At 40.5% G+C, this 24,980-nt stretch overlaps 1 protein-coding gene across 1 annotated transcript; it reads left to right on the forward strand.

Annotated features, from left to right (window-relative positions):
• The first annotated feature begins 3,225 nt into the window (after positions 1-3,225).
• LOC114793817 (uncharacterized) lies at positions 3,226-24,866 on the forward strand. The gene is made up of 36 exons (XM_028985946.1): positions 3,226-3,392; positions 3,504-3,664; positions 3,787-3,955; positions 6,066-6,170; positions 6,397-6,575; positions 6,691-6,859; positions 7,171-7,215; positions 7,485-7,589; positions 8,161-8,367; positions 8,498-8,617; positions 8,824-9,021; positions 9,638-9,742; positions 9,862-9,995; positions 10,192-10,233; positions 10,506-10,533; positions 11,481-11,539; positions 11,613-11,679; positions 11,887-12,026; positions 12,130-12,198; positions 13,393-13,511; positions 14,562-14,664; positions 14,766-14,840; positions 15,224-15,367; positions 15,455-15,512; positions 18,621-18,799; positions 19,020-19,185; positions 19,421-19,564; positions 19,678-19,722; positions 19,793-19,897; positions 20,412-20,551; positions 20,662-20,730; positions 20,988-21,106; positions 22,804-22,918; positions 23,053-23,127; positions 23,791-23,934; positions 24,023-24,866. The coding sequence occupies exons 2-36, from the start codon at positions 3,521-3,523 to the stop codon at positions 24,113-24,115; spliced, it is 3,978 nt and encodes a 1,325-aa protein (XP_028841779.1). The 5' UTR covers positions 3,226-3,392; positions 3,504-3,520; the 3' UTR covers positions 24,116-24,866.
• The last annotated feature ends 114 nt before the right edge of the window (positions 24,867-24,980 follow it).

Here is a 24,980-nt window from a genome sequence, read left to right on the forward strand (position 1 = left end):
TTGTCCCTCTTTATTATTTTTTTCACTCAGATGTTCATTGGTGTGAATGAAATCAGATATGAGTTCCCTTTTCTGGATTACAGTATAAACCAAACATGCCGATTGTGCAGCCACATCAGGATTGGGTCAGATTATATATGCCCACATCTGTTGCTCTATAACACTAATGACATGCATATCCATGGCTGTGTGCCACATTGCCATATATTTTCGTTTATAAGTCAGTGTCCAAAATATATTTGTTGCATAATTGTCAGTTTGGTAATTTAGTTAGCGCTGTCTAATTGCAGCAGAGCCTCCTACATCATTTTTATAAGGATCACATACAGACTAGTATGCAAACACATTCACTGCAAAAAAAGACAGAGACAAAAGACAAGCAGAAAAGCTTTTTCTACCCTGCCGCTTTATGACATCAAACCACAAAGGTGTTTTACTGCCCTCTAGCGTAAAGACTGGCAGAGTACATTAACACCAGCACCAACATACAGTACAGGCCAAACGTTTGGACACACCTTCTCATTCAATGTGTTTGCTTTATTTTCATGACCATTTACGTTGGTAGATTCTCACTGAAGGCATCAAAACTATGAATGAACACATGTGGAGTTATGTACTTAACAAAAAAAGGTGAAATAACTGAAAACATGTTTTATATTCTAGTTACTTTGCTCTGATTACTGCTTCGCACACTCTTGGCATTCTCTCGATGAGCTTCAAGAGGTCATCACCTGAAATGGTTTTCCAACAGTCTTGAAGGAGTTCCCAGAGGTGTTTAGCACTTGTTGCCTTCACTCTGCTCACCCCAAACCATCTCGATTGGGTTCAGGTCTGGTGACTGTGGAGGTCAGGTCTCCACTTTTTGTTAAGTACATAACTCCACATGTGTTCATTCATAGTTTGGATGCCTTCAGTGAGTGTCTGCATTTTTTTCCTGATTAATAATGTAACATGCATTCAATAAAAGAGAACCAATCTTCCTGGTACCACTGCTGCCACCATATTACAATTCTTCCCTGAGGGTTAACATGCATAGATACCGAAAGAAAAAAAAATCCCTTGTCACAGTTGGCTGCCTGCGCCAATCAGCCTGAAAACAGGGCCCTGTTATAAGGAAGGAGCTGTTAGCAGAACAATGCTGCTGTATTAATATGGTACCTGAGACTGACCTTTATGTTTGGGTTGTTTCAGTTCCTGTCGATTTCACACACGCCTTCAGGTTGATTAAGTTTCCTTTTGTCTTCTTTTCAGCCATCATGCCCATTATGTTTAGTTTTAATAAAATCCATTTTTTCAATGGCAACCTTCTGCACACCGAACTCCGGTTGTGGCATCCCTGAACAGAAGTACACTCTGTTCCCCCCACAAAAGCTATGTGTTCTCAACAGCCAGACTGTACAACTTAAATCTGTATGTTGATTTAATTATTGTCTGCCTCCAAAGTCCCACAAGCCAACCAGATTTTCAAGGCCTCCTTCTTTAGCCTGACGCCTCTCTTAACTGTGTGTAACCACCTCGCACCTAGGTGAGCCCAACAATATATAGACAGTATCTCTCTATCTCTCGCACTCAGGCTCCATTCTCGCTACAGAGGTTATGCTCCATGTCCCTAGAGCCAGTTTTTAACCATTAATTTGGACTCTTTTTCTCACAGATGTGTCCATACCTAAGCAAGCTGGTGTTAAACTCCAATTAAAGCTTGTGTTATTTATTTTTAACGAGTATATTCTGATGCATTATGATGTGATATGTATTACGACAGTTCCCTACCAACGAAATCTGCAGTATAGGAGGGGTTTTCTGGGTTTGGGACAAGAGAGAACTTGTTTAACTGTGTTGTGGCAGTAGGATGAGACAAGATCGAAACTCCTCACTCATGTGACCTTATAGTTTTGATTCATCATTAGTCATATTTTGTTCATTGCTTTGTTCTCAACAAATTTGTAGTTTCATTTTTAATATTTAGTTCATTGTGATCCAATGTATGCTTCAAGTTTCTCCTTTGTATTAATAGATTTTATTTCAATTAAGCAGTTCATTAAATCCTGTGAATAAATAATGTCTACTACCGCAAATCTTCAGCAGCTTTCCTTATCACTGATCATGTGGTCCTTTCCATGTGATCCTTTCCTTCTCAGCATCATGTGGTCTCTCTGGCACAATCAGTTAGCATGAAATGTTGGTGGTTAACCGAAATGTTGGTGGTTCAAGGTCTCCCAGTGTCTGTGTTGTCATTTAAGAGGGCAGTGGTTGGCATAGTGAGTAAGGAAGTGGACCCGTAATCAGGAGGTTGCCGGTTTGAATTGCTGCTCCCTGCTGCTTCAGGGGTTGGGTAAAGTGCAGAGGACACATTTCACGGTGTGTATTGGGTGCTGTGCTGTGGTATGACAATTAATCACTTTCTTTCTACTGTCTAAATATACTGGCCATAGTCTGAACTGGTTGCAACCTGCAGTGGATGGCCTAGTGGGTAAGGAATCAGACCTGCAATCAGAAAGTTGTTGGATCGATTCCTGAACCGCCAAGGTGCCATGGGGCAAAGTACCTTTCTTGGCTGCCCACTGCTTGCTCAGGGGATCGGTTAAATGCAGAGAACACATTTCACTGTGTGCATGTGAATAATCCCTTTTACCTTACTTCACTGCAGTGCCATCAACATATTCCCTTCAATACTTCCACAACACAAGATTCCCACTGACGTTATGGTGTCATTATAAATTCAATTATGAATTCAAGCTCACCCCCTACTGAGGAGCAGACAACAGTACTCACTCAAAAAAATAATAACAATATCAGTATATACTATATACAGTATATACTACACATATCTTTGTGTTGTCATGTGCTAGTATCAGTACATTGTCCTGTCAAATGTTAAGCCTTAACAAGCTGACACTCCCCTATCCTATCCTACAAAACAAGAACATAAACATTATTGTCTTTTTATTATTAATAAACATGTTTACAAGTAGTCTCTATATGCAGTTACTGTATGAGAATGTGACGTGACTGGAGTCATTTTTCTGGGTTTGGGACTAGACAGGACTTGTTTAAGTGTGTTGTGGCAGTAGGATGAGGCAGGAACGAAAGTCCACATCCACGTCACATTATAGTTTTGATCCGTTTGTTTTGTGACCTTTACAGAAGGTCCTTTGATTTAGATTACATAAAATCTCCTTTACATATTTTAAATTTACAGCAAATATTCAAAATGTCACTAAAGATGCCACAATATTGATATAATTTATCTAAAGGAAATGAAAGCTTTTATGGCCACACCCAGACTTTCGATCTCAACACGTCATTCAAAGCTCATCTGCATGACTGTATTTCAACCAGTTGCTACAACGCATCCCAAAGCAACTGCTTTGCCACTGCGGACTGTGTGAAAGGTAAGCAAAACTATTATAATAATGATTTTTTAAAAAGAATAAACTGTAGACAGCACAATTTTAATGCATTGACTAGACCTTCTTTTTGTTCCCCTCTGTACACTTTGGCAGCAAAATCAGTGAACAACATGGACGTGACTGATTATTTTGCTATTGGTGATCTGTACCAATTTTTCCGCTCCAAGAAGACAGAAATGTCATGCATGGAAAAGCCGGAGCTGTTCCTCAACCATCTCTGTGATCATGACCTGGTGGAAGAGAATCTCTGCAATGTGAGATTATGTTTCTATATGCAGGATGTGTGCCTACAGTCTTTGAAACCAAACACTTTAAATTGATTAGGAAATTAAGTCCCACACTACATTTGGGTCTTTGTCTCCCTCCTTCATTACAGGAAGTCATCCAGATGAGGTCTGAGGAGAAGGTAAATGGTGTATATGAGGTTTTGAAGAAGCTGCAGGATCAACCCCAAATTATAAAGACTTTCTGGAGTTGCATCTTTAAAAAGCACATGCTGCAGAAATACCCTACTCTCCAAGAGCTGTACAACGAACTCAACAGCAGTAAGTTTACATAATGCAGACACACAATAGGCATTTAGGGATAATATTTCTTTGTCATTCATTCTACAAATTATCTGTGTAGTTGTTTCCTTGAGTAAAACAGGAATTTAAGGAATTAACTAAGAAAGTTATTTTATTATTTTATTTCACCTTTTCCACTCAATGAGGCTGAATAAATTAATGTATTACATTTTAATAAATTATACTCTATCTTTAATTAAATTATAGGCTATCAGTTGACAACATTGGAATCCAAAACAAGAATCAGGCAGGGTCCGTAAAATTCTTAAGAACAGTCAGGCAAGGCAATCGATAGGAAGCAGGGTCAGTCAAGGAAAAAGGTGAGCAGGAACAAGGGAAAAGCAATGATCAGCCAGTGCTGAACAAGATGGCTGTAGGATGATGAGTGGGCTTTACGTAGATGGGATACAGGCTGACTCTGAGGGAACGGGGCAGGGAGAGGGGTTGATCTGGCAATGTTCTCAGAATGGACCACTGAATCGGTGGTGGGGCTGGGGACCAGTGGACACTTCAAAGGGTGAAATCCCTGTGGTGGAAGATACATGCTGGTTTCTTGCGAGTTCTGCCAGGAAGAGGTGCTTAGACTAGGTGGTGGATAAATAGCATGGGCGGAGCAATAGCAGCAGACGTACTTCTCTTGATTTATTTGCTCAGTCTGGCCATTGGATTCGTGGGGTCGAGGGAGGGGGAGAATGAGACCTTGGGGATGCTGGTTTTGCAGGTATATCCTGCAGTACTGATCTCTCTGCTGTTGGCAAAACTCGAAGTGATGAGGGACGTGGCCAAGTCACACTGAAGCAATGTCCTTGATGACTCCACTAGCCAAGGGAACTCCAGCAGGATGGGGTCGTGTGGAATGAACCGCCCAGGTGGGTTCACAAGGGTAAGTGGAAAGTCTAAGGTGGGTGGCCAGGTCGACATCCATCAGATTCATGGACACTCTGGTGGGTACCAGCGGTCGGAGTAGTCCAGCTGGAGCGACTGGAAGCATACAGGGGTGTTGGAGCAGGGGTTTTCAGGGCTCATCAGCTGTGCAAACCTTTTCATTTTCTGGCATCTGTCGGGGTCTTCTGTTGGGACACTCAGCGCTGTAATGGTTGTGACCACTGCAATAATAACAGACGTGCTGTGCCTCCTAGCGCTGTCGCTCCTGAGGTGTGAGTGGTCCCCTAGCATGGCCAAACTGCACGGGTTCTTCCAGTGCAACAGTCACTGTTTCAGTGGTCCATGGTGCAGGGGGTTGAGATGGGGGAGGATTCTGGCATCATTCCTAGTGTCTCTTGGTCTGTTGTCAGTTGATAATGGTGACCAGAGTGATGAGACTGTTCAAATACTAACCCTACTCCCAGGGCTTGAATGGCAGCTCCCAGCATTCTGCTGTTGCTGTGCCTCTGCCTGCTGTTGCTGCCAGGCCTGTTGTTGACATTGCTGGTGGTCGAGTTGCTGCTGGAAGTACTTTTGCTGTAGTTGCATGATAGCCAGCAGCTGACTGAGTGTGGTGGCGCCAGCCAGATGGTTCACTGAGTCTTTAGGTGGCAAATTCATTCTGTCAGAACGAGGGACGTTGGACGCAATAGTGGCTGGCAATTCAGTCTCTGGTGGGAGTTCGTGGTGTTGTGTTGGTACTGTGGCATTCAGTGGAGATGAGAAGGGACTGAGATGGGGGTTGCGGCTTTTTTAAGGTGTCCATGGAGTTCGCATAACAGCATGGGAAGATTCGGTGCTAACCTCTGAGTACTGGTACTGGCGGCAGGATGTAAGCATAGTCGACAGGCGTGGGGTTCTTTGGGGTGGATGGAGTTTCAGAGGTAACGCGAGCATCCAGATCAGGGACAGAAGAACCGCTCAAAAAATGTAGGGTTCCAAAAAATGCCAAAAGGGTCATCCAAAGTCGTAGTCAAGTTCTTCTGGTTCACCGGAGTTGCAGCTTTCGGAGCACCCCCTGGCATCCCAGTGGCTGGTTATCGGCCATGACACCCTCAAAATCCTTCAAATTTATCAGCCTCATAAATTACAGTTGTCTTTAACACTGTTTTCTCTTCTGTTCCATTTGGTAACTCACTCAAGGTTCTATGTTTATCTGTTTTAGCTTCCCTCATTAGGAAGGACCAGCAGAAGGTCATCATGAAACCACAAATCTTCATGACACCTGTGGGGACATGCGGGGGGTTGAACAAGGAGGTGACTGGTAACGGTAGGGAACCCTTCATTGTTGGAGAAAAGTGGTGTCTAAAGTTAGTTTGAAGAGCTGATTTGGATGTTTAAATGCCTTGAGGCAATCCACCTATTCACAGGATGTGAAAAATAGACTCGTATATGACTGTTTGTGTTCTGCTGGGTGAACACGACCTGCTGGTGAACACGACCTTCTGATGGGTGAACACGATTGTGTGCTGACTTCTTTCTGTCCCACTCTTTAGACTTTGGCAGTAACTGGACGAAATCAGTGAGCAACTTAGACATGCCGGATTATTATACGATTGAAGACCTGTACCGATTTTTCCGTTCCAAGAAGACAGAAATGTCATGCATGGAAAAGCCAGAGATGTTCCTCAACCATCTCTGTGATCATGACCTGGTGGAGGAGAATCTCTGTAAAGTGAGACTGTGTTTTTATATACAGGATGCGTGCTTACAGTCACTTTTAAACCAACCATTTTAGATTGATTAAGCAGTAAAGTTATTTTGGACTTTCTCTCCTTCCATCATTACAGGAAGTCATGCAGATGAGTTCTGAGGAGAAGGTGAATGGTTTATATCAGGTTTTTCAGAAGCTGCAGGATCAACCGCAAAGTATAAAAACTTTCTGGAGCTGCATCTTTAAAAAGCACATGCTGCAGAAATACCCTACTCTCCAAGAGCTGTACAATGAACTGGACAATAGTAAGTTTACACAAATGCAAATTCCATCAAAAGACATTTGGGCATAATATGTAATATATTTCTTAGTCATTCATTCTAAAAATTATCTTTGAGTAAAACCGGAAATTTAAAGAATTATGCAAGATTTTTAGAAATTCAGTCATTGACCTCTTCACTGAGACATGGCTCAATGCATTTATTTCTTATGTTTAAAAATATTATAGGTTAATTTATTGATTATATCACAACATTAACAGAAATGGCTGTGAGACCTTCCAGAATAATAATTATTCAAATGATTTAAATCAAATGAATTCCCTTTTTTAAAACAGGGCTCTACATTAACAGTTCTTCAACTCATGCCCCTCAAGGTTCAGGTACTGCTGATTTCTTGCCAACCTCTAACTGAGGGTGTAAATGTTCTGTAGCCGATCAGAATTTGTAAATCCCGGGCAGAACTGAAAACAAGGCCTGGTTCCAGTTGAAGATCTTTGTTCTACATGGTAGCAAAGTGGGAGGGTTTTTTTTTTCTGCTCAAACACCGGAATTATTAGATCTTTTTCCGTTCCTTTCAGTTTGTCTTTAATACTGATTTATTTTCTGTTCCAGTCGGCAGCTCACTGAAGGTTCTATAATTGTTTTATAGTTTCCCCCATTAAAAAGGACCAGCAGAAGATCACCAGGAAACAGCCAATCTTCCCATCACCTGTGCAGAAACACTTGGTGCTGAACAATGAGGAGGCTGATAATGGTAGGAGCCATTTTCTTAAAAAAAACAATAATAATAATAATTCTACTGTCATATTTAATTTTTGGTGTATTTACTGTTTGCGTCTTGAGATGACAATCATTTGAACATTGATACTGAAATGTCCTTGAATGTGGCATACCTCTAATTTAGGATTAGACGAGGCAGAAGAAGAAATAAGAGCGATATCAGTGAAGAGGAAAAGGGACAATAATACAGAGGAAAATGAGGAGGGTGATGAACGTCCAGGGCCTTCCACTTTTCATCTCCCTCTCACAACTACTCAGCAACAGAATGCACAGGATCCCACATTCTCATAATCGTTGAAAAATTTCAAGCCAACTGTCTTTTTTTGAGTAGAAGGCGTGTCAGTCATTCCTTCCTCCACATGGTCACACAGTTCACTTCGCACTCATATAATATATTTTGTACCTGTTGGCTGCTTCCTTTAATAAATGTACAGCTCACAACTTTGATTCTTGCTCCTTGCTCCTTTCTCATTTCTAGTTTCATTTAAAATTTTCATGTTTCATGTGATCATTTATTTGATTTGTTAAATCATGGGCCAACACAGGTGAACACACAACACATAAACTGGACGTCCATCACCCTGTGTCAGATGGCGAGGCCTACTTCAGTCCAGGACATGGCAACACCTCAAGTCCAGTCCATGCAGACACCACCTTTCAACTTGCAGGACTTAAAGGACCTGCTGCTGATGACCTGGTCCCAGATACAACAGCACACGTTCAGGCGTCTAGTGGAGTGTGTGGCTTGATGGGTCAGTGCTATTTCGGGGTTAGAAAGGCTGATGATCAGTAAATATGGTCTATGCATGTCTTTATCATACCTGTTTTTTAATGAACAACACACTGCATGTTACGATTAACAAAAATCTGTATTATTCACAGAACTCAGACTCGGGGATGTGACGACTCAGGGATGTGATAACAGTGAACTGACAACAGCCGAGCATGAAATGGAGACGTTTATACCCCCTGTGGAAGATGACTGTATTGATCTTGGCACAGGTGAAAAGCCAGCTCTAACAGTCCCTGGTACTGGAACATCACCATGATGGTGTCTTAGCATTCGCCAATCTTCTCTAAAATGGTTTTGAACTTCTTTTTGTCTTTGCTGAAGTGTATTTATAATGCAATAACTTAATTATTGCAGGATAGACCAAACCGTCTCCTATAACTCATTGTATTGACATGATGTTGCTTATATTTTTTAGGGTGGTCTGCATTCTGTCAAACACCACCAGTTTCCGACAATGAGAGGTGTGTGACATATGAGGAGCTTGACAAAACAACGTCAAAGAAGAGAAAAAAGAGTGAGAGTAGTGAGGAAAATGAGGAGGAGGATGAACAGCCAGGACCTTCCTCCCAGGCCACATCACCCCAGGAACAGAAAGCCAAGAAATCTGTACGCTGTGAGTTTACACACATGATGTCTCTGTTCTTATATCACACTTTCATGTCCCTCATATTCAATGAAGAATCATTTTTGTGTTCTGTGTGATGATTACATCAAGCATCAAACTGATCCAATCAGGGCCGTGAACCTTCACTGGTGTCATGATTCAATTTGAGTACAATCCCATCACTTTTTTTTTTACTTGTCACACACACAGTCATACAAGACACGATATGATAAGTAAAAAATTGTGCAAGTTGGGGGGTTGAATCCAGAAGTGATTGAAAGAGAAAGGACTGGAGTATATTAGTGTTATGTCCTTGAAGTGTTGTGGTTGTTGAGAACTCGTATAGCACAGACTGAACACTGACATTTTTCTACTCAACACGCTCAGCACCAGCATTCGGTCAATTGCACGCAATCCAATGCTGCGAAACAAATACTTAAGAAAATAACTAATCATTATGATATAATCGATTGTTCTTTGCAGTGCATCAGTGCCACGTTGGCGTCATGATGCATCGATTATGTTTGTCGATTATGCATGAATGTCTACATTTGGTTGCTTATCTTAGTCTTCAAATCTAGTATTTCCAAACTGCACTTCAATAAACATTTTGTTCCTGTCATAGTTTCTTCCTTTCTTAAGGAGCAGCAGGAGGACATCTGTAAAGGACACCTTTGTGTCACCTGTGGGGACAAAGAAGGGACACTCTGTAGAGAAAAGTTTGCTAAAGGTAGAAATTTGTCTTCATTCTTCCATTATGTTTTCTTAAATATAAGGCTCGTTCATACAGTTATTCTGTAAAACATTAAAGAAGAAAGTGGACTCTTGAGGTTTTCTCTCTGTTTTAAGGGGCAAAGTGCATTTTGGCCGAGGGTCGCTGGTTCACTCCAACTGAATTTGAGGAATTTGGAGGCAGGAAGAGCAGCAAAAACTGGAAAACCAGCATTCGCTTCAAGGGTAAAATGCTGCTAGTACTGATTCAGGTCAGTTGAAACATGAGTACTAGAACTGTACTAGATTCTTTCTTTCTATCTATCTATCTATCTGGAGAGAAATACAGACAGACAGACAGATTGGGTCTTGTTAAATGTGCTAATTGAGCTAAATTGGAGAGTGTTGAAATAGAATGTTTTCTGAAAGGATTTTAATTGTATATAAATTCTTACACTTTTATTTCAGGAGGGTCATTTGAACGCACCTTCACGAGGGACCTTTCAATCTGTAAGGGTGACTAGAAAACTGCTTTACTAATAAATCACCCAGGAAGCTGTTCAGCTAGTTTTGAATGGCCTGCTTCCATATCATTTCATAATCCACATATTCATATCCTGGCTGTCACTCTACGGTGACTTACCTCAATAACCATAGATTAGATGATCTGTATAGGAATCTAAACCTGTTATTTACTGGGGGTGTCAGTGTTGTGTATATGTGCATTGTAGTTGCAAAACTGGATTCATATTAATTTTTTTTTTTCTTTTTAACTCTTACAGGCAAGAAGATCGCTGTTCAACATCAAATGTTAGTATTTTAATTAATTCAAACATTTGTAAATGTGTATTTCTCATATGGAAATCCTGTGGTGATGTGGGTTCTGTGAAGGTTCTGTGATGTGGGTTGTGGAGGGGGGTTATTTATATCTGTCTTTTTATTTGTCTATTTATGGGGACAACTAGTGTTCTGTTGTTTGAACTCAGGAACTTGTTTATCTGAGACAGTTTTATTGAGGCTGAAAGAGGGTGTTGTTGCTGTAGCCATCATTCGTCTTGACTGCTTTCTTTATGATTTCTCTTCGTTCCATTGAAAGCTATATTTGTTTTGAATTTGGTCAAAAGTCATGGGCATCCCAGGCTGGTTTCTCATCTTTCTTTTTAAATTATTGATTATAAAAATGTGATTAAGGGGTGAGGGAGCATGGCTGCAGCTTTTTATTGTTTCATTAGAATTGGGGACCGAGTTGTCAAGAATGGAGAACCAGGCTGGGGGTGGGGTGGCAGGGATCATGGCCAAAGGTTGAATGTCATATTGGCAGACTCTCAGTTTGCTGGTGATTTGGTTGCTATGTCTGGATGTATGGTCAAAAAATCTTGATGAAGCCTTTTTTATTACGGCATATTAATGATATTATGGATTCCAGTCAGTGTCTTGCTCTATAAGCAAGACTTCAGACAGAACTAAAATTGCTGATCCAATATATATAGTTACTGTATTTATCAGATGCCCTTATCCAAAATGACTTACAATCAGTAGTTACAGCAGCAACTCAGGGTTAAGTGTTTGTTTAGGGACACAATGGAATGGAACCTGGATTGGAATGCATTTGTACGACTGCAGGCGGATTGTAGAATCAATATCACTTTCACTGACAAAATCGTTTGATACACTTTTAACTTCCCCAGATGATCTATTCTTTTTACAGTTGGTCAAGTCTTGTGTTTTTGCAATGGGTAACTACTTTTTTTCAACAGATGAATCAGAAACTGATGAAAAGGAAGATGACAGTTGCGAAGAAGAAGATCAGGGCATGGTAGTAACACTAACAGATGCATAAAAGACCAGGAACCAGCAGCCACGATGATGCTGACATGTCCATGTTTCAGGGAGAACCTCTGTCAGTCCAGTGTGGATCAGTCACAGCAAAACTCTACAAATTCCGCTTTGCATCAGGTGCTGTCTGTGTGTGTGTGTGTGTGTGTGTGTGTGTGTGTGTGTGTGTGTGCGTGGGCTTGCGTGCGTGTGCATGTGTGAATGTCTTTAGAATATGTTTTCCAATCAGATGGCTAACTATAATCAAGTTTTGCATCAGTGAAATTTTATGAAATGGATTGGATTTACCCATCAACTGAAATGAAATGCATCACTGGACTGTTCTAGGAAGTAAAGGCAAGAGCATTCGAACAGAGAGATGCTGGCTGACCCCATCAGAGTTTGTGCAGCAGGAATCCAGCATTACTGATAGCAAGTGGACGAAGCACATCCTCTGCAATACCAGGCCTCTCAAATACCTCATAAAGGTAAGGAGGAAATTTTAAATAAAAGATATTGTTGTCTACATCCACCTCTTTTTATGCACAGTAATCTACTGATTTCTTTCTCTAATTGTTTTTTTTTTTGTAGAAAAAAGTACTGCAGGTCCATTCTGCTCTGTGCAACTGTGAGCTGTGCAGTAGTGAAAATCAACACCTAGTAAGAGTATTTAGGTCTTATTCTACATCAGGCAAATGTAGTAAAACTAATAAATGAAAATCAGAAACCATATTACCTTCAACTAGCCTGCCAAATTGAATAAGAATAGGAATTCTTATTCAAATTGGATCGCTATTGTTAACACCCACGGCATCTGCAAAAAGCCTTGGGGTTTGGATAGATAACAAACTGAGTTTGAACCATCATGTTGCTGCGATCTCCAGATCCTGCAGGTTCACTCTCTACAACATTCGCAAGATTCGGCCTTTTCTCTCACAACAGGCTACGCAGCTCCTCGTCCAGGCAATGGTCATCTCCAAACTCGACTACTGTAACTCTCTCCTGGCTGGAGCCTCTGCAGTCACCATAAAACCACTCCAGATGGTCCAAAATATGGCAGCCCGCCTCATCTTCAATCAGCCAAAATACACCCATGTTACACCTCTCCTTACCTCCCTCCACTGGCTCCCGGTAGCTGCTCGCATTGAGTTCAAATCCTTGATGCTTGCCTACAGGGCTGTAAATGGAACTGCGCCTTCCTACATCAACACACTACTACCTAGATACACTCCTACACGCTCTCTCAGATCGGCAAACGAAAGGAGACTAAAAATTCCTTCTTCACGGGGTCTCCGATTCCAATCATGTCTGTTCTCCGTTGTTGTCCCTGGCTGGTGGAACAACCTGCCCTCCTCCACACGACTAGCCGAGACTATCACCACTTTTAAGAAGAAGGTGAAAACCTTCTTATTCCAAAAATATTACAGACAAATTTAACACATACACATGCATACACATTTAACAAATAAATACAAAATGTATAAATACATTATAATTTTTCTTAGTCTAGCACCCAACACTCTCCGAGCATGTTCTTCAATGACAAGTCTAAGCCTTATCAGGGCTCTTAGTTTGTATACTTGATATTCTATAGAAATCGAACGAGAATTGCTGGTGTCTTCCCATTGTAAGTCGCTTTGGATAAAAGCGTCTGCCAAATAAAGTAAAGTAAAGTAAAGTAAAGTAAAGAAAACAAAACAGAAATCACCCGCCCCCCAACCATGCCACCAGTCCCTTTTGCCCAATGCTATTCTATTTGAGCACATTTCGAATTTTACAGAGGTTTATCAGATGTTGAGTGATAAATTTTCAAAAAAATTTGAAATTTTGAAATTTCATTTTCAAACTTCACAGCTTGAGCAGGAGAACGATGACTGGTGTCTTGTCTGTGGAAGGGACGGAGAACTGGTGTGCTGTGATACGTGTCCCAGGTCCTTCCATGGGTTGTGTCACATTTCCAGACCTTCTGGCGGGTGAGTTCAGAAACAGAAAAAAGAGGAGATTTTTAGCCCGATTTTAGAGTGTTAACCACAATGTTGACAAAATCCATATCTAATATATTCCATCACTCACTCACTGTTAAAAACTCTAAACTGACTGCATTTTCACCATTCAGCATTTCAGCATTGCTCACATGTACATTACAGACCCAAATATTGATGAAAAATGTCACATTCCCAGACCCCCTGGCAGGTGAATTCAGAGACAAAGAGAGAAAATCTTTAACTAACTTCAGAATGTAAACCACAACATTGGCAGCATTGATATGTAACATAATCACTCACAGCACTGTTTAAAGTAGAGAAGCCACTCTAAAATTACTGTGTTTTCAGCATTGTTTACAATCTGTGGGTTTATAAGAACACCATTTACATTTACAGTATTTGTCAGACACCCTTATTCAGTGCAACTTCAATCAGTTATGGGGACAGTCCCCCCTGGAGACGCTCAGGGACACAATAGTCGTAAATGGGTTTTGAACCTGGGTCTTTTGGTTCATAGGCGAGTGTGTTACCCACTGGGCTACTACCACCCTGAGATCATCAGAACATTGGAGATCTAAATAAATACACCGACCAAACCAGTAAATGCAGAATAAAATTAAATTTAAAACTTACCAGGCAGTTTAGTAATTCTAATCCTACATTTTCATGGAAATTGACTATTTCTGACTGACAAGTCTGTTTGTGTCAGTCTCTGAATGGCACTGCATCAATCAACAGACTAAATCTGTTCAAGCTTACTGTTATTTGAAGAAGAAAATGCTATTTTAGTGATTTCAATAAAATATACATTGTCATATTCAGATCAAGAAAATAACTAGTGTCTCAAGAAAATAGAAATTTGTAAAAAGAAAAAAGAAATGTTGAGTTAACAAAAAAGTTCAAAAGTGGCAAGACCTCTACAGACATCCGTAGTGTACCAGTGACTTTGGCTGTTGATCAAAAAGTTCAATTAAAGTCTTGTCTGTTTTTGCTTTAATTTTTACATGTATTAAACTATTTGTTTGTGTTTTCCATCAGTGATAACAAATGGTCGTGCACCTTCTGTTTGGTGGAGAACAACCAGAAGGACCAAATTACTGAACAGCAGGCCCTGGGCAGACCCATCTCAGAGTATATGAATGTATGGACGCCAGCCATTCTCTTCACCTCTCATTAAAACACACAATGGCAAACTATTATGGCTACAAAGAGATATTTGTCTTCACCTGTGTCTGGTAACAGGAATGCCAGGCTCTCCTGATGAAATTGCTCAGTGAAGATAAGCAGCGCAACTTCACACCTGACCCTTCTACCACAGTGAGTGTGTGTTACTGTACACTGCAGGTTCAGACTCGGGCGGTGCCACTACAGCCAACAACAGAGGCTGTTGTGGTGGCTTTACTTCACAGAGCTTATTCAGTGTCCTTGTTTTATACTGCAAATTGTAACAGTGGAGGGGTGGTAGTAGCCTAGTGGGTAACACGTTCGCCTATGAACCAGAAGACCCAGGTTCAAACCCCACATACTACCATTGTGTCCCTGAGCAAGACACTTAACCCTAAGTTGCTCCAGGGAGACTGTCCCTGTAACAGCATCTGATAAATGCTGTAAATGTAATTGGTTTGGCCATTTATGTAAATGGTTTGGCCATGTAATCAGAGAAAGCCATAAAAACCTTTAGACTTTTTTTTATTCCACAGGTTGAACGTCACACTGGGTTTATTGAAAAGCCCATGTGGTTGGAGAGAGTAAAGCTGAATCTACATTCAGGTGAATATGAGCTTGTACGGGAGTTTGTCTCAGATGTACGGCTCATCTTTGAGAACTGTGCTACCTTTAACAAGGTAAAAAGCAAGTTTCTAAAACTAATACTGTCCTTATTATTTGAAAGGTGCAGAGGTCACATTCATGTGTCCTTTTTTCCCTAACAGAACAATGAATTTGGAAGAATGGGGGCTCAACTCAGCACCACGTTTGAGGAGGAGTTCCGTCACTTATTTAAAATCCAGTCGTCACCCCCCTGATGTCCTGTCCGTGCTCCATCTGACACTGGACTGGGTTTTAGTCTTCGCACTGGCCTGGCCCTGAAACCAGTGACCTTTGAGGATGGCTTTTTCTCTGGCTTAGACATGGGATGGACACACGTGATTCTTTTGAGGCTGTTTATTCTGATTTCATTGCATACAAAAAATAGGTTGAGATGTTCAGATGTTTGATTCAGTAACTTTCAGTCAATGTGAGGAAATCTACTATATTCAACATTCTCAATAAACATTTGAAATTTACTTGACTAAATCGTGTTTACAGAAGAAACACATATAAGAAACAGTAGTGGAGGAGTGTTACATTTACTATATTTATTTTTGCAATGTCAGTGTAGTGCTCAACGACAAATCCAGTTTTAAAAAAATTATAATTACACTTCAGTTTTAATATAGTCTATGTACTCTCATTACAGGGGTTTATGTTTTAAAGGAAGTGAATAAGACAGAAAGAAGGGATTCAAAGACCGTCTGATAAAACGAAACCATTTTAGGCTCCTCTGCATTTTATTTGTTAAACAAAGCATTTCTTTCTATTTATTTAAATAGAAACACCACAACAAATTAAACAATGTGCATCAGAAAAAATGTCACAGTGTTGAAGTTTTCCGTGCATGTATTTACTTATTCTTCAGCGACTACTATTATTACAGTTATTACCATACTGCCCAGCCATTTATTATGCTTGAAAACGCTGGCACTACCATATCAGTACATAACTCCACATGTGTTCATTCATAGTTTTGATGTGTCACGTCCATGCGGGCCTGTGATTCACCATTAAACCCCTGTGGAGTGACGAGGAATGAAGGACGCTTTCACCTGACATCACGGAACAGGGGTTTAATGGTGAATCACAGGACAGGGGAGACATCCGAGACGTAGACACTAGTGAACACGGAACATAACTTCAAAGACCTGACAGCGGACAGAAACGAACAGGGCAGCTTTATACAATTAACACAGGTGAAAACGATTAGGGAACATTACACAGGACAACAAATAAACTCCGGTACGGATCCTGATCCTGACCCGGACCGGAGTAACCCCCATTTCGGACCGGATCCTGACATGATGCTGGTTAGATGTAAATGGTCATGAAAATAAAGAAAATACATTGAATGAGAAGGTGTGTCCAAACCTTTGGCCTGTACTGTATAAACAAATAAAAAAAAAATCTAAATTTTCCAATGTACTTTTTTTTTTTTTTTTACCTTCCTAGTAACCTTTAGTAACGGGACGGTTTCTCAGTCATTGTACAAACACTAAAATATAGTTTTGTCTCCTGAATATGATTCTGCGGTTTTAGCGACGTGCAGACATGAGTTCTGTTTCATTTTCACGTCATTCCGAGCTCTTCCGCGTTAAAACCCCCTGGGAAGCTGAACCTGGCCACGCCGGATCAAATATCTCCTTATTAAATAAACGCCTAAATCCCGCGCCGTGCTGTTTTGGAGAAGGGGTTTGAGGATGGAGAACGGTAAGATGAACTTTTATTCCCTTCTTTCAGTCGAGTGAAACGACATCAAATTCGGGAGACGAGTGAACGTTTTGGGGTCTCAGGGCTGGAGACGTTTTGCTTGCGGTTGGTTTATTTTACACCAAAATAATTACATATGCAGCTCTCTAATATTAATATTATTTCTACATGTAGTTCCATTTCACATTAATATTTCTCTTTCTCACCATTATGATTTCACTGGTCAAAATTCCAACTAAATCAGCTGAATAACATTCTTACCAGCAGATATCTAAAACCTGGAAATATTAAATTAGAATATTTCTTTAAAATATCAGGTGCAGTATTCACAGACTGTGTACTGCAGATATTCAGGGTTCTTCCTAGTCAAAATACATTTCACAATTTTCCTATCCACAATTGTTTTATATATCTATAAATACATCAATCTATCTATTTTTATTTATACAGCGCTTTTAACAATGCACATTGGCACAAAGCACCGTACAATAGAACGGTGCTCATGTCCCCTGGTCAGCAAGTCAAAAGTGACAGTGGCAAAGAAAAAGTAAGAAACCTGGAGAGCAACCGGGCTCAAAAAGAGGAACAAATTGTCCTCTTCTCAGCACTAGGTTCTATCTACAACATCACTCTTACCAGGACAAATGACCTCACTTTACATTTACATTTACATTTATAGTATTTATTGGACGCCCTTGTCCAGAACGACTTACAATCAGTAGTTACAGGGACAGTCCTCCCCCCTGGAGCAACTTAGGGTAAAATGTCTTGCTCAGGGACACAATGGTAGTAAGTGGGATTTGAACCTGGGTCTTCTGGTTCATAGGCCACAACCATTCCCCTCACTTTCTGTCCTTAATTCATTTTGGGCTTCCAGTTTTAGACGTCCACATTTACGTCCACGTTCACACCATTTTCAACAGGTATCCATAAATACATTTGTGGACAGTTACAATTGCGATGTGACTAAATATAATTATATTTCTACATATCTGAATAGTATAGTCATAATATATATATACAAATAATATATATATATATACACACACACACACACACACACACACAAATGTATATCTGGAACCTTATTTCATAACAAGGGGCAGTGGTGGCCTAGCAGTTTTGGAAGTGACCTTGTAATCTGAAGGTTGCCGGTTCAAATCCCAATCCGCCAAGGTGCCATTGAGGTGTCAATGAGCAAAGCACGGTCCCCACACACTGCTCCCCGGGCGCCTGTCATGGCTGCCCACTGCTCACTAAGGGTGATGGTTAAAAGCAGAGGACTAATTTATTTTTGTCACCGTGTGCTGTGCTGCAGTGTTTCACAATGACAATCAGTTCTCTTTCACTTCACTAGTAACATTTGGTTTGTGGATATCTAAAATGGAAGTTTTTCATAGGAAGATGTCTTTAATGAAACGTCCCAGTGAGAATGACATTGTGGATACCTGAAATCACAATTGAAGAGTGTAATTATGAATATATGAATTGTTAATTTAGATGGATTTCTGCAATTCACATTCAGTGGACACAATGACTGGTGGTCACCTCAACTCTTTCTGTCTAATGCTGCAGAATCACACTTCAGTCGTGTGGAGGTCAGTGACCCGGCGAACCTGCTCGACTTTGTGACAGATTCAGAGCTGCTTCGCTTTTTTCGTCGCAAGAAGACGGAAATGTCGTGTATCGAACATCCGCAAATGTTCCTCAACCAGCTCCGTGACCATGACCTGGTACCAGAGGACCTGTACAAGGTGACGTGATCATGCTCTACATTTTTACAGGCTGCAATGCACAAATTGTGTTGAGCCTCTACTGCAGCTAGTTGCTCAATATGGTTACCAAAAAATCTATAAAGATATTTTAAATGAATTAAAGGATTGACTTTACTAAAATCAAATGAATTTTACTTTTATTGTGATTTTTTATTATTATTGTCTGTCAGTACTGCATTTATGGTCTCTCTTGCTTCAGAGCTGTAAGCAGTCTAAGAAGATTCAGAAGAATTGTGTTTATGAGATTTTGGATCACCTGGAACAACAGCCTGAAGTGATGAAGCCTTTCTGGAGGTGCATCTTCCAGAACCACATGCTGCAGCTGTACCCTGCTCTTCAAGCCTTGCGCGGTAGTCTCACTGATGGTGAGTTAGTCCGGTATATGTAGGTTCTGTACACTCTCTCATATGGACATTGCAGTGCACAAATACATTGATCAACCATAATAGGGACCACTGAGAATGTCCACCACCAAATTGGTTACATGAGACCTGGACCATAGAGCAGTGGGGGCCAGGTTCATGCACAATTATTCATATCTGTTTTTATTAATTAACAACCAAATACATGATGACCACATAACCATGTGTCTATGCTTAGAATTTAGACTAAGATGTGAAGACAGTGGACAGACAATGACTGGGTATGAAATGGAGACATTTATACCCACTGATGCAGATGAGCATAATGATCCTGGCACACAAGATGTCTTCACAGGTGGAAGGCGAGCTCTAACAATCCCTGGTACTGGAACTTAATCATGAAGGTGCCTTTGCACTTCTGATCTAACATGCCTTAACTTCTTTTGGCTCTGCTGAAATGCATAAGTGATTAATAATTATTTGTTACTTTTTTAGGTCATGGTGGTGTGGGGGATAGTGTTGTGGTCTCACACCTCCAAGGTCGTAAGTCTGAGTCCTGACTCTAACCTTGTGTGTATGAAGTTTATATGCTTTCCCTTTGTTGGTGCAGATTTCCTCCATGATGATGTCGACCTGTCCATGTTTGAAGGAGAACCTCTGACAGTCCAGTGTGGATCAATCAGAGGACGTCTCTACAAAGTCCGATTTGCATCAGGTGTCGCCTGTGTGTGTTTGTGTGTGTGAAAAACTAGTGGGTAACACACTTGGCTATGAACCATAAGACCACAAAGTCACATGTTCAAACCCTACTTACTACCATTGTGTCACTGAGTAAGACACTTACGAACATAGTGCTTTTCTTATGTGTATTATGTGTATATATCGACTCTCTACATATATACATTCAATAATTCTAGGTATACATGCATACAAATATTTTAGTTATCTAAGTTGGCATATTCACATACATTTATATTTTAAATACACTTGTCCATACTTTTCAGCACTTTCTGCTGTGACTAATGTCTCAGTTGTGGGACAAATAAAGGATAATTTTATCTTATTTTAACTCTGAGTTGCTCCACAATGGGTGTTCCTATAACAACATGGGCATCTGATAAAAGCCATAAATGTATTGTAAATGTAACTATAATCAGCTTTTGCACAAATGACAGCTTATCAAATGGATTGTATTTACACCCAGCTGAAGTGTCCTTGGAATGTTCTAGGAAGTAAAGGGAAGTGTATTCGGACAGCGAAATCCTGGCTGACCCCAACAGAGTTTGTGCAGCAGGAAACCAACATAACTGATGCCAAATGGAGGAAAGTCATCCTCTGCAATAGCTGGCCTCTCAGCTTCCTCATAGCGGTAAGGAAAGAATTCGAGAATTATGATAGAAAATATATGAATACAGCATTATTATTGTTTAATAAGCAGAAGACACACTTACAATTTCTGTATCTCATTATTTTTTGCAGAAGAAAGTTCTGCGAGTCCATTCTGTTCTGTGCGAGTGTCGACTGTGCAGTAGTAACGAACAAGACCAGGTAAGAATATCCACATTACACTATTATTTTTTTTTTTACACTAGACAAATTTAACATATCGAATCTTTAAAATTAAGAAACTGCAGTATACAATAAAACTGTATAAAATAAGATCTAACATTAGCCTGTCAAAAATCATATGAAGTAGATGAAAACCTTGTTACAAAATATCAGACTTTGACCCACTGACATTGCTGTGTGAAAATTGAGAAAACATTTTCTGAAATGTACTGCTTTTTCATTTTTATATTGCACAGCTTGAGCAATGCAATGATGACTGGTGTTTTATCTGTGGAGAGGACGGAGACCTGGTGTGCTGTGACGAATGTCCCAGGTCCTTCCATCGTCCGTGTCACATTCCCCCACCACCTAGCAGGTGGGTTCAGAAATCTGTAGCCTGACTTACAATGAAAAAGACATTTAATAATGTAACTTACAGGATGTGGGAATATATATCCAAATATTAATCAGACTGACTCAATCTAAACTGAGTGCATTGTCAACATTGATCACAGTCTGTGGGTTGATAGGTACATTACAACAACAACAACAACAACATTTATTTCTTATGTAGCCCATAATCAAATACAGTCTCAATGGGCTTTGACAAGCCCTATAGTTGACACCCCCCACACTTAACCCCTCTGTACACAACGAAAACTCCACACAAAAAAAAAAACTCTAGGAGAGAGAAAAAAAAAGAAAGGAAGAAACGTTGGGAAGGAGTGATACAGAGAGGGACCCCCTTCCAGGGTAGAGTGAACCTGCAAATGGTGTCAGTGCAGGGTTGGTGATGATTTGTCCAATAAGAAAAAAAAAGTCCTACAGTTGTAGGGTTGTAGGAGTCCAGAGTGTAGTCCAGTGTCATGGTCTACATTACGTGTCCATTATGATGTTACTGGTTTATTTGAAGCTGGTTCGTTTCATGCTGAGTCATCCTTTAGCAGTTGTCAGGAACCAGGATTTATTTGCTGGTCTCTTCACTGGGGTCTGCCAGTAGTCTGTGCGCTTGATTCCGTGTCTCTGAGAAAACAAACAGAAGCAGCGGCAGACGGTTGCACTGTACGACCGATACTGAAATATGTGGTTATAGCGGTATATTGGTGCAACAGTGGCCTGGTACCTTAACTAGGATAGCCTAACTAGGGTGAACTTAACTCTGTCTGTGTCTAACAGGGTGACTGTGTGATAAAGTGGACTTTATAATTGACACTGTGTCATAGTGAAGTGAAATGAGTGTCTGGGCCTTTAACAGAAGGCTCGAGTAGTACTGACACTGACACTGTGTCTGAGTCCCGGACACTGACTGGCAAGCCGTCCCACAATTGCGGAGCTCTATATGAGAAGGATCTGCGTTGACCTTCTGTACTTTTGGTACCAGTAGTGACCCTGCACCCATTAATCAAAGGGGGCGTGGCAGGTCGTAAAGAACTAAAAGTTCACTCAGGTACTACGGGGTGAGACCATTTAGAGCTTTATAGGTCAAAAGTTGGATTTTGTAGTCAATCCTAAATTTGATGGGTAACCAGTGCAGTGATTGTAAGACTGGGGTGATGTGGTCAAAATTCCTAGTTCTAGTTAGAGCTCTGGCTGCAGCATTCTGAACTAGCTGGAGTTTCCTCATGCAGTACAGTATGGCGTTGCAGTAATCTAACCTTGATGTAATAAATGCATGGACCAACTTTTCTGCATTGTGCATTGAAATGATATTTCTTATTTTTGCAATATTTCTGAGGTGAAAGAATGCTATCCTGGTGACATTATCTACATGCAAATCGCATGAGAGACCTGCATCAATTATGACACCTAGATCCTTTATTTCAATACTTGGTGAAATAGAACCTGGGACCTAGGACAGAACCTTGTGGAACACAAACTCTACTTTACTATGTAAAGACGAATCACCATTGGTGTCCACAAACTGATACCAATCGGTCAGATATGATCTGAACCATACATGGGCTGTTCCCTTAATCCCAATAACATTCTCTAACCTGGCAAGGATAATCAATACTCTTAGATATAAGACATTATTTTGTTTATATAATTCTTTGTTTTTTTTATTTTATGCAGTGGTGATAAATGGCTGTGTACTTTGTGTGTGTGGGAAAACTGCCAGGCTTGGCGTTATGATGACCAAATTACTGAACAGCAGGCCCTGGACCGTCCCATCACAACATACATGACTGTAATGACACCAGCCATTCTCTTTACTTACACCTAAACATAAAACACACATTGTGTGTTTTATTGTGGCAGACATCAAAATTATATTGTTGCCGTAGTCATTGTATTTTTGTCTTCATCTGTGTCTGGTAACAGGAATGCCAGGCTCTCCTGATGAAATTGCTAAGTGAAGATAAGCAGCGCATCTTTACATCTGACTCTTCTACCACAGTGAGTGTCTGTTACTGTGGCTCTGCTGTATTCCTCTTTGATAGAAATGAAGCCAGAACCCCTCTGCCGTGTTGCTGTAGTCTGGTCAGCAGATAGTGAATTATTTAGCAGACCCACCAAACATTCATGGTCATACAGACCTCTTACAAGGAGTAAAGTAAAGTGAAAGTGAAGTGAAATTGAAGTGATTGTCATTGTGAAACACTGCAGCACAGCACACGGTGTTACAACAAAATGTGTCATCTGCTTTTAATCCATCACCCTTAGTGAGTAGTGGGCAGCCATGACAGGCCCCCGGGGAGCAGTGAGTGGGGATGGCACTTTGCTCAGTGGCACCTTGGTGGATCGAGATTCGAACCGTCAACCTTCTGATTACAGGGCCACTTCCTTAACTGCTAGGCCACCACTGCCCAATAAGTGGTACAATAATGTTTCAGTGTAGAACTTATGAACCCTACAACGTTTGAAAAATGACAGAAAATAGGCTTTTCAGTCATAGGAACATCTGGGTGGTTCTACTGCACTCAACCAGCAGGGGCGCTAAAACTCTCGGGGTTTATCTTTAATGAGTATATTTATTGTATATCTGTTACTGCCTTTTCCATCAACAAACCTCTCATGTGAAAAATCACAGTAAGTCATAAAAATCATTTCATTCCACAGGTGGAACGTTACACGGAGTGTATTAAAAAGCCCATGTGGTTGGAGAGAGTAAAGCTGAACTTACAGTCAGGCGACTATAAGTTTGTACGCGAGTTTGTCTCTGATGTACGGCTCATCTTTGATAACTGTGCTACCTTCAACAAGGTAAGACACCTTATCAAACAGCAAAAAGAAGCATCACTATTCTCTGAAATGTGCAGAGGCTGGACACATTTTTGTTCTTCCCTGACAGAATAATGAATTTGGAAGAATGGGGGCTCGGTTCAGAAACATGTTTGAGGAGGAGTTCCGTCACACATTTAAAACCCAGTCGGCATCCTCCTGATGTCCTGTCTGCATCCAACTGACTCTAGACCGGATTTTAGAAGTTTTGCATTAGACTGGTTTTGCATTGACAGTATTTGTCTTGCATCTCTCTCTTTTTCTCTCTAGCTCACTGGTCTGGCCTGGAAGCCAGAACATTTTCTGAGAAATCTTGAAGATGTCTTTTCTCTGGTTTGGCCATGGGATAGTGTTTAGAATTTTTATTCTGGTAAAGTTTAAACCCTAAATAAGATATTCTTCAGTTGAAGGATCTGAGAAATAAACTGGAGCATAGTGGAAGGAATCCAGTGAACAGGTGGTTGAAATGGATAAAGATCTCAACGGATGTCAGAACAGAGAAGTATTTCAATGTCTAGCAAGGGGAGTCCTTGGAGTGTATTACAGGTGAGACAATGAGTGTGGAAGGGTGGGAATGAATGTGCTAATATTTCTTCAGAAAAGTTTGCAAACTCTGGCAGTTATTGAGGACGGCGCCGGCAACAGTCCAAAATGTAGGAATCTAGGAAGTCTCTTGGACATACATGGGTTTAAATTGTAAAAATTTTGAGCAACTTCTTTCAATGCAACACACAATTATGGAATTGTTATGAGGATGTATAATTGCTCATGTATAAATGTATCCTGGATGTTTTCTTATGTGCTTTTGCGATTTTTCATTTTTCTGGTTTAAGTGAAGAGTTGCAACAGTGCAAACTGTTATATGTATGATTAATATGCAAGATTAAATAATAAACCATTTAGTTGAGCTTTCATTAATGTCTTGTTCTCTGACCATCAATGAAGAAAATATTTTAAAATCTGCGGTAGTATTTGTGTTTGAATAATGCAGCAGCACGACTGATCTTCAACCTTCCAAAATTCTCCCA

Source organism: Denticeps clupeoides, chromosome 7, assembly GCF_900700375.1.
Source record: "Denticeps clupeoides chromosome 7, fDenClu1.1, whole genome shotgun sequence".
NCBI classification, from domain to species: domain Eukaryota; kingdom Metazoa; phylum Chordata; class Actinopteri; order Clupeiformes; family Denticipitidae; genus Denticeps; species Denticeps clupeoides.